Source organism: Rhincodon typus, chromosome 9, assembly GCF_021869965.1.
Source record: "Rhincodon typus isolate 14 chromosome 9, sRhiTyp1.1, whole genome shotgun sequence".
Taxonomy (NCBI): domain Eukaryota; kingdom Metazoa; phylum Chordata; class Chondrichthyes; order Orectolobiformes; family Rhincodontidae; genus Rhincodon; species Rhincodon typus.
Window position 1 is genome coordinate 86,284,462 of NC_063340.1, and position 18,023 is coordinate 86,302,484.

Below are 18,023 nucleotides of genomic sequence, written 5' to 3' on the forward strand. Positions count from 1 at the left end.
TTATAGATAAGATATAGATTCTAGCTGCAGGTAAACAATTATGAACTACTGGCTTATACCTGTACTGGTTAAAACCTGACACAAAACTCCATTTAAAACTTATCCTACACAAACATACACACAATAAGAAAGGATGTTGGGTATGGAGAGAAAGACCAGGAAAGAATTCAATGATCTCAGTCCACAGATTTTGCTAAGATCATCCTTTTGGCTTTTCAGAACTTGCTGCTCCTCAATTTTCCTTCTCCAGGCATTTTCGCTTGCTTGCAAGTTGCACAAAGCGACTGGTTCATACTCTCAAGCACTCTTACTAAGTGTTTAAAAGCCATAGCTTACAGCAACTGATGAGGGGAAATAAAATGCCTTTCTTCAGGCTTGAGGTACTTTTTTAGGGCTGGGAAAAACAGCACCCCACTTTCCAGAGGTCAGATAGCTTGTGGCCAAACATTCACACTTATGCTTGCTGGGAGGCAATCACATGTTTGTCAGGCAGAAGGCTTTTGTCACTGATCTATAGAATGATGACCAGGTGTCAATCAGATATTGGCCAAATCTTTGTAAACAACCCCTGGTTTCAGCCTACCTGCAGTCTTTCACCTTCTACTTGAACAGTGCAAATAGCACTTAGAAGGAATGTCAGGTAGCTTGCTTTTAAAAAGTGCAGAAAACCCTTCAACTGTCCTTGGTTTTTAAAACAATCCTTCTCCCATTTTTGATTGTGGACTGAAATATAGAAAAATAAAAAGCTATGGTCTTCATAAAGTCAACAAAATAAGAAAGCTAGAATGGATTTTGTGAGGTGATTTTTTTGGTCTCCCAGGCAATGTCTAGGCTTCATTTAGCTTAGCCTAAGAAGTTGCTCCAGATTTGTTCCTCTATGTTCCGTTCCACATGAGTAACTGGAAGCGGGTGATGGACGGGATTGCACGGTCCAACAGTTTGGGAGAATACAGCTAAGTGTACGTTATTTTAAATTTCCTCTCATATCTCTTCTAGAAGTGTTAAGTACTCCACAGTTCATGGATGATGCGCACTCAGAGACATTTACTTAGAGCTTATATAATTTATACATAAGGACATAACCCAATTTTAGAATTTTTGCATATTATTGGCAGGAGAGGAATTGTCAATGAATGTGTGCCTTGTATTGCTGTGAATATAATCAATGAATTGTCCTTAGAAAGTCATCACTGAAATTTAGACCAAGACAAGGCTGCAAGGATACCAAACATGTTCTCACCCAAACCTTGTGTGACTAGTGCTAAACAATTGACAGCACGAGGTTTCGCTGTGCGTTACTGAATACATTAGTTGATTGTGATGATGTACCCCGCAATTTTCATCCAGAAAATTCATGATATATATGCTTGCGATTTCCAAATATGTATGCTAGGAGTGGCTCTGCGTCAAGATTGAACAATCAGAAAATACAGCCTCATGTTGGCAATACATTACATGCACCTTTGAGCCAGTTCCTTGCATTCTGTACAATTGCTGCGGTGTATCGTACCTGAGCTGCCTGGCACTTCTGCTGGAGTGTTGGCTGGAGCATGTGCGCCAGGAGGGATCTGAATGGTTGAGAAATTTGATGGAGGGTGATCACAAGGATGCACCTGTATGTTGGAGAGGTCTGCAGCTGGCATGGATTCAGTGGGTTTATTCAAGATTGGTGACTGTGAATCATCATGTTTACTCTCGTTTTCTGTAAATAGATATTATATTTGGTTACTCAATATTGCAATTTAAAACAGCTTTCTAATCATCAAAGAAATGCAGTATATCTAACTGGTCTGAGACTCTTGGGTTGGAAAAAGAGCAAATTAGCCATTGTTCATCCATACATAGCAACATTCAGTTGGTTCTGATTGCATTCAATTATAATGCAGCTGATCTCTATCACAACTTCATTTACCATATTTGTGTTGCACCTTAGGGTCATACAGCATGGAAACAGACCTTTTGGACCAAACAGTCCGTGCTGACCATAATCCAATCTAAACTAGTCCTACCTGCCTGCACCTGACCCATATCACTCCAAACATTTCTTATTCATCTACATAACCAAATATCTTCTAAATGTTATAACTGTACCTGCATCCACCACATCCTCTGGCAGTTCATTGCACACACAAACCACTTTCTGCCTTCATGTCTTTTTAAAATCTTTCTTCTCTCACGTTAAAAACATGCCAGTTGTCTTGAAATCTTTCATCACAGGGAAAAAAAACACCTGCTATTCACCTTTTCTATGGCCCTCATGATTTTATAAACCTCTATAAAGTCATCCCTCCTTCACCCCAGGGAAAAAATATCCCCGACTATCCAGCCTCTCCTTATAATGCAACCCCTCCAAACCTCTCCAGCTTAACTATATCTTTCCTACAACAGGGCAACTCGAGCTGCAGAGTGTACTCCAAAACAGGCCTCACCAACATCCTGTACAACCTCAACATGATGTCCCAACTCCTATACGCAAAGGTCTGAGTAATGAAGGCAAGTGTGCTAAATGCCTTCTGAATCACCCTGTCTAAATGTGACGCAAACTTCAAAGAATTATGTACCTGAACCCCTAGGTCTCTCTGTTCTACAATACTGCTCAAGGTCCTCTTTTAATCGTATAACTCCAGCCCTTGCAGTTTTACCAAAATGCAATACCACACATTCATCCTAATTAAACTCGATCTGCCACTCCTCAGCCCACTGACCCAATTGATCAAGATCTCTTTGTAATCTTCGTTATCTTAGATAACCTTCTTCACTGTCCACTATCGTGAGTCAATTCTCCACTGATGCAAAAAAAAATCACACGAGCAATTAAAAGTAAAAACCATATAAACATTGGAGATACATAGAAGGGAAAAGCAAAAAGCTAATATTTCTGGTGCAATTCATTTAGTGGATACTGACAATCTTGGATTGTTTAGCTATGGAATTTACTCTTTTCTTTCCTTTCCTTTTGTATTGTCACAAACCCTTGGGACAATATTCTGATTGCTAGTCACAGAGTCAGAGTTATACATGATGTAGAGGTGCCGGTGTTGGACTGGGGTGGACAAAGTTAGAAGTCACATGACACCCAGGTTATAGTCCAACAGGTTTATTTAAAATCACAAGCTTTCAGAGCATAGCCCCTTTGTTGAAGGGCTGCGCCCTGAAAGCTTGTATGATTTCTGACTTTGTCATGGAGCTGTACAGCATGGAAACAGATGCTTCAATCCAACTCGTCCAATCTGACCATATATCCTAAATTAATCTAGTCCCATCCTTCAGCATTCGGCCCATATCCGTCTAAACCCTTCCTATTCATGTACCCATCCAAATGCCTTTCGATCCAACTTATCCATGCTGACCAGGTATCCTAAGCTGAACTGGTCACATTTGTCCGTGTTTGGCCCATATCCCTCTAAACCTTTCCTACAATCCTTCTCCCATTTTGGTCCACAATCCAAAATAAGCTAAGATGTGACCTTCAAATATGGGTAAAACAGTACAGATTGCCATCAGAACATGAAGAAAAAGATTTCTAAATCCAAACATGAAGTTCAAATCAACAGTTTGCATACACCTCAAGCTGCTGATGCTGCTCGACGAACATTGGCCAAAAGCAACTCATGACAATATTTGCAATAACGTTGGCCCTCCAAGTAAACTGATAGATATAACATTTAGGCACAAAAACAAAAATTGCTGGAAAATATCAACAGGCCTGGCAGCATCTGTGGAGAGGAAGCAGATTTACTGTTTCAGGCTCAGTGACCCTTCTTCAGAAGGATTTGTTTGCTTCTTTTGGTTTTTTTGTCACATAGATTTAAACACACATGCAGTTAAATTGCTGTAGAAATTAGATGGAATTTAAATCAAAGCATACTGCTTACGCTGTAGTCACAACATACCATAAAACCCAATACAAGAATGGCACCTGTGATAATGGGAATGTTGTTTGAAGGAATGGTGGCAAAATTTTAAAAGGTAACTTTTAAAAGGGAAGTTTTAAAACAAAATCATTCATGGGATGAGGACATCGCTGTCTTGCCAGTATTTATCGCCCATCCCTAATTGTCCAGAGGGTAGTTAAGTGTGAACCTTATTGCGGAGACCCTGGAGTCACCTGTAGGGCCAGACCAGGTAAGGATGGCAGTTTTCTTCCCGAAAGGACATTAGTGAATCAGATGAGTTTTTCCCAATGGATTCATGGTCATCATTAGACTTTAAATATCAGATTTGTATTGCATGCAAATTCCATCTTCTGCCAAGATAGGGTTTGATCTTGGATCCCCATGACATTACCCGGGTCTCTGGATTAACAGCCCAGTGATAATACCACTAGGCTGTCTCTTCCCCAGCCTCTAATTGGACATGGAACTGAAACTTTCTGGTTAGCACTGCTGCCTCACAGCGTCAGGGGCCCGGGTTCGATTCCAGCCTCGGGCGACTGTCTGTGTGGAGTTTGCACGTTCTCCCTGTGTCTGTGTGGGTTTCCTCCGGGTGCTCCGGTTTCCTCCCACAGTCCAAAGATGTGCAGGGTAGATGGATTAGCCATGCTAAATTGCCCATAGTGTCCAGGGATGTTTAGGTTAGGTGGGTTAGACATGGGAAATTAGGGGAATGGGTCTGGGTGGGATGCTCTTCAGAGGGGCAGTGTGGACTTGTTGGGCTGAATGGCCTGTTTCCACACTGTAGGGATTCTATGATCTATGAAAATTGTGAAAGATGAAGTGAGTGAGTCTAACTGAATAGCTCTTTAAAAGAGCTGGCACAGCAATGGTGGGTCATATGGCTTCCTTCAGTGGTGTACAATTATATGGTCCATCTGTGACTGCCTGCTATAGCTAGGATTACTCCACCAAATATGCTTGAAGTTTCTGTGATGCCTAACTGCAGAATTCTTGCAAAAGTGTTGCTTAAAATTTGTCAGGTTTCAGTAGGAGGTGCTCCCAAAAAATGTTCCAAACATGTAAACAAAACACTTGGAATATATGCTAATAAGTGAGACTATATAGCACTGCTTATACTCTGTTTCAACATGGACCTTTCTTCCATTCCATTCTATTTACTCATTAGTTTTCTCCATTTGCTAATGGAAAAAGAACAAGACTTGCAGGCTATGTTTTCAAACAATGGAGGTCTTGTAATGGCCATGAAAGTGAAAAAGAATCAGCAACTATCTATCTTTCAAACATCTTCCAAAGCTGGCTTATTTGCATTTGATATTTTGCTCTGCACTACACAAATGTTGCAGCTAACTTATTTCTTAAGCTTACACAATGTAAACAATATGCCAAAGTCAATAACTGAAATGACAAAGCATCAGTGAAGGCTTTAATGAATACTTTTATCAGCTTTAGTGGATATCACTAGATATTGCCAGTCAACTTCCACCACTGCAGTCAACCGTTTCAACAATGCGAGTCATTCCCACAATAGTTGCCAAGGAAAAAATAAGACAGATATTCATTAATACAGCATTTCATAATCTCAAAATCCCTAAGCATTTTACAACCAAAGGAGTATTTTGTAAAGTGGTCACCATTGAACTATATGAATTGGCAGCCATTTTAGAACACTGCAAGCTCTCACAAACAACAACGTAATAATGGGACAAAAACAGAAGTTGCTGGAAAAGCTCAGCAGGTCTGGCAGCATCTGTGAAGAAAAAAATAAAGTTAACGTTTCGGGTCTGGTGACCTTTGCTTTTGGTCCCTGATTTACAGCATCCGCAGTTCTTTTGTTTTTTTTAAACAATGTGATAATGACGAGATGATCTGTTTTCACAATATTGATTAAAGGTTAAACATTAGTTAGGGTGCCGAGAAGAATTTCCTGCTCTTCTTGCTATTGTGGTATTAATTACCCTTTCTTGTCTAAGCTTTGTAACCTGCTTGTCAATGAAATACCAGGTTTGGGGCCAAGTGCTAATAAATTGGTGAGTGCAGGTCCATGCAATGTTGATCATGACCAACAGGAATTAATTTCACCTTCAGATTTTGGCAGGAGTGGGAGCAGAAAGAACCAAGTTCCAGAGGTTAAAGGACTCACTAGGCTGCAGAATATCACAATCAAGATTTAAAGTTACGATCCGTCTAAATATGGTAATAATGGATAATTTAAATATTGTAAGTAATGTTGGTGTTTTGTTTTTAAATTGGAAGCATTTGATTAAGTAAGAAATATTTTTAAAACTAAGAGTAATAATTTGCATATTGAAAGAAATGCATCTTTTAACTCAGTGGTTAGCACTCTCACCTGTGTTAATCATCAATCAATCATAGAATCCCTACAGTGTGGAAACAGGCCCCTTGGCCCAACAAGTCCACACTGACCCTTGGTGCATCCCAGCCAAACCCATCACCCCATAACCCACCTAATCTACACATCCCTGAACACTACAGGCAATTTAGCACGGCCAATCCACCTAACCTGCAAATCTTTGGACTGTGGGAGGAAACGGGAGCACCCGGAGGAAACCCACACAGACACGGGGAGAACTTGCAAACTCCACACAGACAGTCCCCAAGGGTGGAATCAACGCGGGTCGCTGGCGCTGTGAGGCACCATGTTAACCAATGAGCCACCGTGCCGTCCCTAGTCATCTCAAATTGTCAGTACCTTCAGCCCATAATCCAAACTGAAATTCCCTGCTCTGCACTGAGCAGCGTTCCCCAAAGTGACCGTGAAAGATCCTAAGGCACTTTTTTGAAGGGTTTTAGATGAATTCTCCCTGGTGTCCAAGCCAACAATTATCCTTCGAACCACTGGTTATTTAGTCATTGTTACAGTGATATTTGTGATTGCTTGCTTACCACAGCAAACTACACTTCAAGTGTAGCTGTAAATGTGCTGCAACACTTCCTCAGGTCATGAAAGGCAGTATATAAATGCAAGTCTTTATTTCAATGCCTCAAGTTACTTGGCACATTAACCTAGGAAAGTCGATAATGCTGGGGATTCTGTTTCAACTGTTTCCAACGCAGCTCAATGAAGGGGTTTTCTAAAGGTGTTCCAATAATATTTTCACACGTTTAAAGAATTTGAGCATCAGCACAAGAATGATGGCAGTTCACCTCTCCAAGCACCTACGCCCTCTTTGAAAAATGGAAACTTTCTCCTTCCATCAGAAGCTGGCAAAATACTGTACATGCAGATATTTATGCAGATGTTCAGTACACTAACGAAGTACCATGAAATGAAGCATAAGCTCTGAACAAACAGAATTATAGACATCAAAACAAAAGCTGAGTACTGCGGATGCTGGAAATCTAAAAATCAAACCAGTAATTACTATAAACTCAGCAAACATCTGTGTACAGAAAAATGGAGTGCATATTTCACATTGTTGGAGCAGTTTTGACAAAAAGTCATCAACTTGAAACATTAACTCGTTTTTTTCCCTTCTTCGAAGATGCCTGACCCCACCAGCCTGTTCAGTTTTGCAGTTTTCAATTACAGACACTATGAACTCTCAAGTTCGGGCTGGGGCCCAATTCTGGTCAAAAATGGAGGCCCCACAGACTTGTTTTCTCGAAGGGGAAAGTATGCTATTTCAAAAAAAAAGAAAGAAAGGCCAATATTACAGCAACTTGCAAGTCACCCATCTAAATGCTCATAAGAATTGTGGAAAATATTCCAGAAAGCTCATCAATTTGTCGTTTACACTGCCTGCCTAATTTAGCTATTTCCTGTCTTATCATTCTTAATAATTTCAGAAGCGTGAAGCCACACAAGAGAATGACGCTTGCTGTGATCAGCAAGTAAACTACTAAGAATCACCCTTTTGCTTTAAGTAATGTAGTCACTCCTACAGAGCATCCTCACTCGAGATACCACTCAACCTTAAAAGTTCACAGTGAGTGTAACGGAACTGTCACTTTACTCCAAAGCAATAACCTCTCCATATACACAATCCAGAACATTTTGAAAGTTAAGCAGCTACATCTCGCAGGCGTTTGTGCGCCAGACTTCAATACTGGCCCAATTCACTTTGTTTTTGTTTTACATCAATTTTGGGAACAGAAGGGGCAATTCCTATTTCTGCAAACGCACATTTACAGCCTGGCTGGTTGCTATTAGCTCCCATTTGTATTGAAGCACCAGAGGTTAGTGCTTACCAAGTAATTCGTCTTCCATCCCTACGGGTCCAGACTGGGGAGTTTCACCATTTTTCAAGCAGTTGTGGATATACGCTGCCTTCCATTTTGCATATTTCCTGTGTTGAACATTCTAGCATAGAGGGAAAAATAATAATAAAATCATCCTTGTTGCACAGTTAAAGGAAGAAAATAGACTCCATTAAAATGATCAGTTACTGAAAAAATGATAACAAGACTTGTTATGAACAGCGGGTTCCTAATGACATACATTTACATTGCTTCTGCAACTGAGAACTGATCTATAGGATTAGCATCAACTTTTGTTCAAAATTTTAGTATGAATTCTGTAAATGCAGCTGCCACGAGAAAGAAAAGCTGTGACATAATGTTACTCATGTATCAATAGGCCACGATTAACCAAGCAGCAGACAATTATTTAATGGGTTAGACACTTAAAGACCTATTTGCTATTCCATCAGACATTTGAACAAACACTGCACTCAGAACAAATCTTTCAACTGTTTATTTTAAATGTCATTATTGGGTCCTAAGATTCACACGCACTGAGAAACTCAGCACTGGCAAAGAAACTTGAGAGTTTAACTGTCTACAGGGAAATTAAAACTGACATAGCACCTTTAACAGAAGAAGATATCTCAAAGTTCTTTACTGGCTGAAGGAAAAATAGACATTTACAATTAATTTATTGAAATTGAAGTAATTTTGCTTGTGTTCGGTAAGACCAATGCCTGGTCTGACCACTACAGCAGGTTTTTCAGACCCAATGGAGGATGACTTGATTAAATGAACTGCTACATAGGGATGCACAGCATGGAACAGACCCTTCGGTCTAACTCATCCATGCTGACCAGAAATCCTGCACTGTATCTCCCAGCTTGAGATAAAACTAAAATTCTTTTCTAAAATATAAATAATGATTGATTGCTACATCAATGCTAATTTTTCTCTCCATCCTTTAGTCATATGCCACTGAGTGTCTTGAGTGCCATCACTTAAATATTGGGTAAGCTGAGACAGCAGACGGTGTTAATAAACCAGGGAGATAAATGGATCATGGAGGATGGCAGTCGGTCCATGAGAACATTTTCATTGTCTATTCGAGAGGAAGATTCTGACAGATGTTTGGATCAAACAGGTGGCAAAGTTACAGTAGTGGAGGCAGCCAGTCTGTGATGGAAAATACAAGGACAGAAGCTCAGTTTGATAAGAGGTCAAGCCTGCAAAGAGTCCGATTCAACCACAGAAGCCAGCCAGGGAAAGAGATAGAATCAATGCAAAGGGTATATAGCTTTGGGATGAAAAGAAACAAACTAATAACTTCAGCAGAAATACAGAAGAGTAGAAACCAAACATAACAATAGTCAAACATAATAAAGATTTTGAACTGGAGAACTCAACCAGAGAATTGGAGGTCCAAAAACTATGCAAATGTACTAGATTTGGGTCCATTATTTATACAGTGGCCAGATTATTCATCCATTTGCAGAAAATCCAATAATGTAAACCAGTGAGTTTTAACCTGGGAAAGAGCTGCCTGAACTTTCAAAAAAAATACAGCACCAGTATGACCACAACAATGCACCAAGCAGCAGTCTGCATCTCTCTCCATTTTCCATCTCTCTTTCCAAAATACATAATGGCCTGAATTGGCAAATGTACAGTGCCAGCCAGCCAATCATTCCATGCATTCATTTTTTTTGCCCATGGGCTTTCATACTAGAACTAGCAGTGATTTGAAATGCATTTGGTGTGATAACATTCAGGTATGTGTGTTTCTGGGGAAGCAAAGCATGTTAAACAGCAATTTCCTGATGTCTGCATTTATGTGTCCCAATTTGCTCATTAATAAAGTGAGTGCTAATCGCTTCACTGCAATTTTTACCCTCAAAATTCAAGCCAACTGTTTGAAAGTCATCAAAATTACTTTCAATATAAAGTATACATCCTGCTTTACTTGGCTTTTATTTTTAAGATTAAAAATGATTTAAGATAGCCTATCTTGTAATAATCATGCATTTAGTCTTGTTCTCACTTTGCTTTGTTTCAGTTTGGGAATGAACTGATCAACTGATGTCAACTGTGGGAACAAACTAATCATTGGAAGGCAAGACTTCAAAAGTCATGTTCAGGAATTATTATTACTTTTGACACACAAGTTTCATTCTCCTGTGCTTAATGGCATTCAAGGGATCTTGCTGCTCTGGACAGTTGGCCAATAACACCGTTACCTTAAACAAATATTAACTGTTCCCCACCAGTTCTGAGGAAGGGTCACCGGACCCGAAACATTAACTCTGATGTTTTCTTCACAGATGCTGCCAGACCTGCTGAATTTTTCCAGCAACTTCTGTTTTTGTTCCTGATTTACAGCATCCGCCATTCTTTTGGTTTTTATTAACTGTTCCCCACCATAAGTAACCTCTCTAGAATTGTTAAAGCTGAGTTGGGCAAATTGCAAGGAAATCACAACAGAACCTAAAAATATCTACATACTCTACAATTTTACCCTTGGGAAGTGATACAAGACAGAAGCATTTCCCTTCCAAATGAGAGTATTTAAAAAGAGAGAATTAACTATAAACTTGGACATCAGAGATGGTGTTAAGTGGCAACTTTTAGTATATTAATTATACATTAAAATCCCATGAAGGAAGTTTGATGGCAGAGTGCCAATTTCTTGCTCTGAACTTTATGCTCCTATTTAAGGGAATCACCAGGGCGACATGCAATGATGGCACTGATTTCAACATCTGAACTGTCACCCAAGGGGACTAAATGTGAACAGTTCAAGTGCTTCAAATGTTAGCTTAAAATGCTCCAAAGAAATGAATAGTTTCTTTTGTTCAGCAGCATGCATGGTGCTTTTCACACTTCCTGCTCCATCTCATTGCATAGGTCTTTTACAAATCCTTTAAATTGACAAAAACAGAAGAAAAATAGTTTGAAAAATACTGCTTTTGCTCGTTGTTTGCACCTATTTTCTCAGCCATGTTCCTGAATTTGTATTGTCAGCCACATCAACAACAAAGTGGTACAATGTAATATCATAATATCCTAAGACCATAAGATATAGGAGCAGATTCAGCCTGTTGAATCTGCTCAACCATTCAAAACCTTGAGAACTGAGATGAGAAGAAATTTCTTCAGCCAGAGGATTGTTAATCCATGGAGCTCATTACTGCAGAAGGTTGTGGAGGCCAAGTCATTCAGTGTATTTAAGACAGAGATAGATATGTTCTGAGTTGGGAAAATTGCAAGGAAATCACAACAGGAACCTAAATATTTACATACTCTACAATTTCACCCTTGGTAGATGATACAGACAGAAGCATTTCCCTTCCAAATGAAAGTTACAGAGAATAGCTAGTAAATTTATTAAAAGAAGAGAGAATTAACTATGCCCGGAAAAGCTACTGCACAGATGGTGTTAAGTGGCAATTTTTAGTATATTAATCATATGTTTACCATGGGACCAGAACTGCATCTTCCCAATCAGCAGGTTTAATACATGACCTATAATCGGCAAACTACTACATTCTGGTAACAAATCACAGTGACCATAAAATGAACACACTGCCAATTCTCAAAATCCAAAATCCTTGCTAAATGCATATGATAATTCTGTCCAGACAATCAAACCAATTAATCAAGGCTTTTTTTGCATCATAAAACACTCAGTTTCTTTTATTCATTCATGACATATGGGTTGCACTGGCTGCGCTAGTATTTATTGTCTACCCCTAACAAGTGGTGGTGAGCTGCCTTTTTGAACTGCTGCAGTCTTTGTGCCTCACAATGCCCTTAGGGAGGGAATTTCAGGATTTCAACCCAGCGACAGTGAAGGAACAGCAATATATTTCCATGTCAGGATGGTGAGTGGCTTGAAGGGAAATTTACAGGTGGTGTTGATATCACATATTTGCTGCCCTTGTCCTTCCAGAGGTAAGTGGTTGTGGGTTTGGAAGCTGCTATCTAAGAATCTTTGGTGAATTTGCAGTGCCATATTAAAAGCCAGCTGTACACCATTTAGACACTGCAAGCTAGGAACTGTCTCTTACACTGTGGCCTTGACTGTTATCGCCAAGGACATGGCTCAAGATAAAGGGCTCAGGAGGTCTTGATGGATAGGATGGAAGAGAGAAGCGCAGTTCTTTCTCCTATGGGCCACTACAGGTGGCCAACGGGAAAAGGTCAAGTCTTCCGAGATAAGTGCCACCATCTTCTCTCTGCCACCTCACACTCACAGAGCCATTACTCACTCTAACTCTGCCATTACATGTACCCTCCAACAAGACTCACGGATGACAACTCTAATCATGACCACTCATGTAAATGGTACACTGACAGAGACAGCATTTTACTGTATCTCTTATAAGTGCTTTGAATCACCATCAAATACAATATCACTGGCAAATTTATCAGCCATTTTACACAGAAAAACTGCTTGTAAATTAAGGATAGCTACAGCAGTTAGTTAATCTTTTCATACCCAGGTTGATTTAGAGAGAAATGCTGGCTAATAAACCAACAGACCTCCTTAGTGCTCTTTCAATAATGTTGTAGGATCATGAATGCCTATCTCAACCGCTGAAACAAGTAGATGAGACATCAATTTATTGTCTTGGTTTAAGGACAACACTTCTGAAAACAGGATATCCTCGCTGCAAAGTCAGGTAAAAATTACCTGCTCAATTCCTGGAGTGGAGCTCAAGGCTACAACTTTCCACTTTCGTGGTGAGCTTATTTATAAATGAGCTAAAACAATGTGAAATTAATCAAGGGAATTGGTCTCCAATCTAATCCAAATTATAACTACCTTGGATGCAAAACCTTAATAGTTTTCTCTCTTCAAGCACCAAAAATCCTAACTTTACTAAGTATTAAAAAGCACATGGGCCTAAACAAGATCAAACTGACAAGTCCAAACAAGTACCTCAGCCTAAATCGTGGAAACCATATCTGCTACTCACTTGGTGTCCCACCCGTGGTCAGGACAGACAATTATCATTCATCTGTACCTACCAGTAGTTACACTTTTCCTTTTTCCCCAATGGCAAAAGTCCCAAATGGTGTGAATATTGCTTGCTTTCAGACATGCAACTGAAAAACATTAGGATGAAAGAATTTGGTTTTGTGATGAAGTACAATGCAGTTCTTTTGTTTTTGTTTAACACAAAGTAGTTATTTGTTACTCATGCTTCCACCACTCATGTCATGGAGGTTTTAGTGCAGGGGGCAAATTTACTTGGAAATAACCCAGGAAACAACAAGTTGCATCCAGGCTATTTGCCAACTCTGCCTTTCTAAAAATGGTTAAATTAAATAATACTGCTGGAATGAAGAAAGATGAGCTGTTCAAGCAAGTATTGAGATTTATTAGCTTTCAAAGATTTAAATCAATTAAGCAAGTCTGTGGGTTTTTCACCATAAGTTTGTGTAAAAGTATACATCGATATGTTCACCTTGTGGCCTAATATACTTGAATTTTTTTGCTGCATGCATAGATATGCAGGTTGTCCCAGGGTTAATTAAATGAGGAGGCTATTTTCTGAAAATCTATCACATCTACCAGTCCAGTGTAAAAAGACTTGTATTTAGATAACACCTTCCATAGGGCCACAAGATCTAGGAACAGAATTAGGCCATTCAGCCTATTGGGTTTTGCCCACCATTCGATCATGGCTGCTTTGTTTCTCAGCATCATTCTTCTCGTCCTCCCTGTAACTCTTGATCCCCTTACTAATCAAGAACCTACCTCTCTCACATATACAGTCAATGACGTGGACTGCACAACCTTCTGCAGCAATGAGTTTCACAGATTCAACACCCTCTAGCTGAAGAAACTCCCCCGCATCTCAGTCCTAAAGGGTCATCCCTCCACTCTAAAGCTGTGCCCTCAGGTCCTTGTCTCTCCTACTAGCGGAAACATCTTCTCCATGTCTACTCCATCCAGTTCTCTCAATATTCTGTAAGTTTCAATGAGATCCCTTCATCCTTCTAAACTTTGAGTACAGAGTCAGAGACCTCAGCTGCTCCTTATGTGAATGGCCCTTCATTCTTATAAATTTCCTATGGACCCTCTCCAATGCCAGCACATCCTTTCTAATATTCAGGACCCAAAATTCCCTCAAACAAAAGCATGAAACAAGACCAATTGCTGTTATGAAAATATGCTTCTGATTGCATTCCTAATAACCAAGCTCTAGTTTTAATATTTTCCCCCATCTTGTTCCAAATTCATTTACTCAACAAAATAATTTCTCTGCATTCTTCTAAACTCAAGGAATATTAGACAGGTTTATGCAAACCAACTTCATGATTTAACTATTTAAAGCACACTGGCATAATTCTGCATGGTTCCCTTCCAAGGCCAATAGGTATTTCCTGAGAATAGGGCAGCACGATGGCTCAGTGGTTAACACTGCTGCCTCAGAGAGCCAGGGACCCGGGTTCAATTCCACCCTCGGGTGACTGTCTGTGTGGAGTTTGCACATTCTCCCCGTGTTTGCATGGGTTTCCTCCCGGTGCTCCGGTTTCCTCCCACAGTCCAATGATGTGCAGGTTAGGCAGATTGGCCATGTTAAATTGCTTGTGGTGTTCAGAGATGTGTAGCTTAGGTGGGTTAGAGGGGGATGGGTCTGGGTGGGATGCACCAAGGGTCAGTGTGGACTTGTTGGGCCAAGGGGCCTGTTTCCACACTGTAGGGATTCTATGTTCTATGTATGTTTAATAGGCAACCAAAACTGAATACTGTACTGCAGTCAGGTTGTGGCCAAGGGTGTACAACTGAAACATTTCCTTATTTTTTGAACTCTAGTCCCTTGCGACAAAGATTAATACCCATTAGTCTTTTTGATTACCTCTTGAAATAGCTTTTAGTGGTTTATGCACTTGAACACCCAAATCTCTTTGCTTCTCTACAGCTTTGAGACTCTTATCATGAAGAAAATATTCCAGTTTGACTTTCTCCGATTTCAAGTGGATGACATCACACTTTCCTATACTGAATTTCCATTTGTAATAGTTGCACTAACTCACTTAAATCTCTCTATATTCCTTTGCAATTCTCTCCACTCACTCTCACAACTTACTGTGCTTTAGTGTCATTCGCTGACTTGGATATGCTGCCTATCATCCTTTATTCAAGTCACTATACTATATGAAGAGCTGAAGCCACAGTACAAATCTCCTAGGAACACCACATGTAACAGCCCATTCAGAGTATTATTCCTATTCTTCATCTTCTAATTCACAATAATTATCAATTTATATCACAAGGTTATTCAGTGTGCTCTCATTCTTGAGAATAATAGAACCATAGAAAAGCCACAGTGCAGATAAAGGCCATTCAACCCATTGTAATTGCACTGCTGAATAAACTAGCTGCCCATTCTAATCTCACTGCCCAGCATCTAATTTGTAACTTTACAAGTTACTGTGCTTACAGTAGTAGATTTAACTTTACAGACCCTATCCATCGACACTGTTGTATTCACCAAGTCTTTAAAAATTGAAAAAAAGGTTAGTCAGATATTGTCTCAAGTCCACATTGACACTCTTTGATCAATCGCTAGTGTCCAAATGCTCTGTTTCAGATGATAGGCCCGGTAATTTACTCATACTGAGTTTTAACTACCAGAACAGGTTTGAACAGTCAGTATGTGACCTCTAAAAACTGACAGACTGCCCAATTTATTTCATACTGGGGCTAGCAGACACAAGAGGGCTTCATCACACTCAACCGGATTGCATTTCAAATCGAGGGATAACAACCGAATGAAACTGCATGTACTCAGTGTTGAGAATAACAGTGAGTTCAGAAATAAATGAAACAGTATTTACAGGTTACAATGAACCATCTGGGAAATCATTGAATGAGAGCATAACAATGCACTTGATAGTATGACTGTTTTCCAAGATCTACTTTGGCTAATAATTAGCTAAATGAAGCAGTGATTCAGTTGGGTTAATTATCTACATTTCTTTTTGGGGCATGTGGTTTAAATAATTGAGATCCACACTGCAGCTCATTAAGTGCTTCTTTCCTCCAGATGGCCAGTTTCAGCAAAACAAATTGGTTCATTCTAAAACTGTGACACAGCTTGTTCATGGTAAACAAGATTGAATCAAAAACAATCCTCTTCAGGGATACAAATTACTCACTGAAGAACTCCAAGGAAAGTCAATCAGGGAACTGGATTGCCTTCAGCTTGGCTCATTTTCAGGCAAATGAAATACAAAGTTCTCTTAGCAGTCTTATACATTCACTAAATTTATACAAGTATACATAAACATTAATTCGATTTGGTAAAGAGTAGGTCCTGCTCATAACTTGCAACAGAATGAAGAAATGAATAAACTTGACTATGTTGAAAACTCAGTTGGGCCAATCTTCACTGGTTGCAAAATGGCCCAGTTTCCGAATGTGGGAAGACAAGTGCTGAGGATGACACAGAGTCTGCAGAGGGATACAGAACAGGTTAAACGTAAGGTTATGTACTTTGATGGGAAGGATTGAAGCATTGAATATTATTCAAATGGAGAAAGGCTGCCGAAAGCTGCAGCACAAAGACAGCCTTCATATATCACGAAACATAGGCACTTAAGCCCAAGAGTTAATAAGGAAAGCAAGTTCAACAGGTAATAAGGAAGGCAAATGGAATATTTGCCTTAATTTCAAAAGGGAATGGAACACAAAATAGGGAAGTCTTGCTAAAACTGCACAAAGCAACAATTAAACAATACCTGGTTCACTGTGAACAGTTTTGGTTTTGTTGCCCAAGGCAAGCTATATACTTGCATGGAAAGAAGTCCACAGGAAGTTCACTAAGTTGATCCCAGATATAGAGGGATTGTCTTCGGAGGAGAGGTTAACTAGTTTGGGCCTATACTCACTGCAGTTAGAAGAATGAGCAGTAAACATATTGCAACATATAAAGTTATTAGGGGTTTCATAGGGTAGCTGTGGAGAAGCTATTGCACGATTTTCCTATAATTCCTTTATATCCAATCTCATGCCCAAAAAATTTGGGAACTAGAAGCAGGAGTTGGTCATTTAAGCCTGCTCCACCATTCAATATAATCGTGGCTGATCCTCTATCTAAAGATTGTCTTCATGCTTTCTCTCCAAATCTTTGATGCATTTAATAGCTAAACAGTTATCTTTCTTGAATATATTCAGTGACTCAGCCTCCACTGCCTTCTATGGTAGCGAATTCCATAGATGGACTGCCCTCTGAGTGAAGAAATATTTCCTCATCTCAGTCCTAAATGGTCTATGTATATTCTGAGATTGTGACCCCTGATTCGAAACTTCCCAACCAAAGGAAACATCCTCCTTGCGTCTAGTCTGTCCAGGCCTGTTAGAACTTTACACGTTTTTCATCCTTCTAAACTCTTGTGAATACAGGTCTAGTCAAACCAATCTCCCCTCATACAATAGTCCTGCCATTCTTGGCATTGCCAAATGAATTTTTGCCACACTCCCTCTGTAGCAAGCATATCCTCTCAAATTGGAAGACCAAAACTTGCACAAAATACTCTCAGTATCTCACCTTGGCAATGTATAACTGCAATAAGACATCATTGCTTCTGAACTCCAAATATCATACAATGAAGACCAACATCATCTGCTTTCCTAATTGTTTACCCTATTCCTGCCTGCCTACTTTGACTGCGGCACAAGAACACCCAGATCCGATCATACATCCACAATTCCCGATATATCACCATTTAAATGGTACTCTGCCTTTCTTGTTTTTGGTACTTTTGAAAATATTTATCTTTGACAGGCATTGAACTTATTTTCAAGTTGTTTTGCTCCAATGAAGAGTCCTGAAGGTCATGCCAGGAACAGAACCAGATGTACTGAAAAATGAGGTGTTAACATATGAAACAGGACTACCTGCACGCAAA

General features: G+C 39.7%; 1 protein-coding gene across 1 annotated transcript in view; it reads right to left on the reverse strand.

Annotated features, from left to right (window-relative positions):
• Window positions 1-18,023, reverse strand: part of vta1 (vesicle (multivesicular body) trafficking 1) — a 46,043-nt gene that overhangs the window by 13,103 nt on the left and 14,917 nt on the right. Inside the window, exons 2-3 of the mRNA XM_048601386.1 lie at window positions 8,106-8,217; window positions 1,511-1,702 (exon numbers count right to left, since the gene is read on the reverse strand). Of these exons, the coding sequence (XP_048457343.1) occupies window positions 1,511-1,702; window positions 8,106-8,217 (304 nt within the window). The remainder of the gene's footprint in view (window positions 1-1,510; window positions 1,703-8,105; window positions 8,218-18,023) is intronic.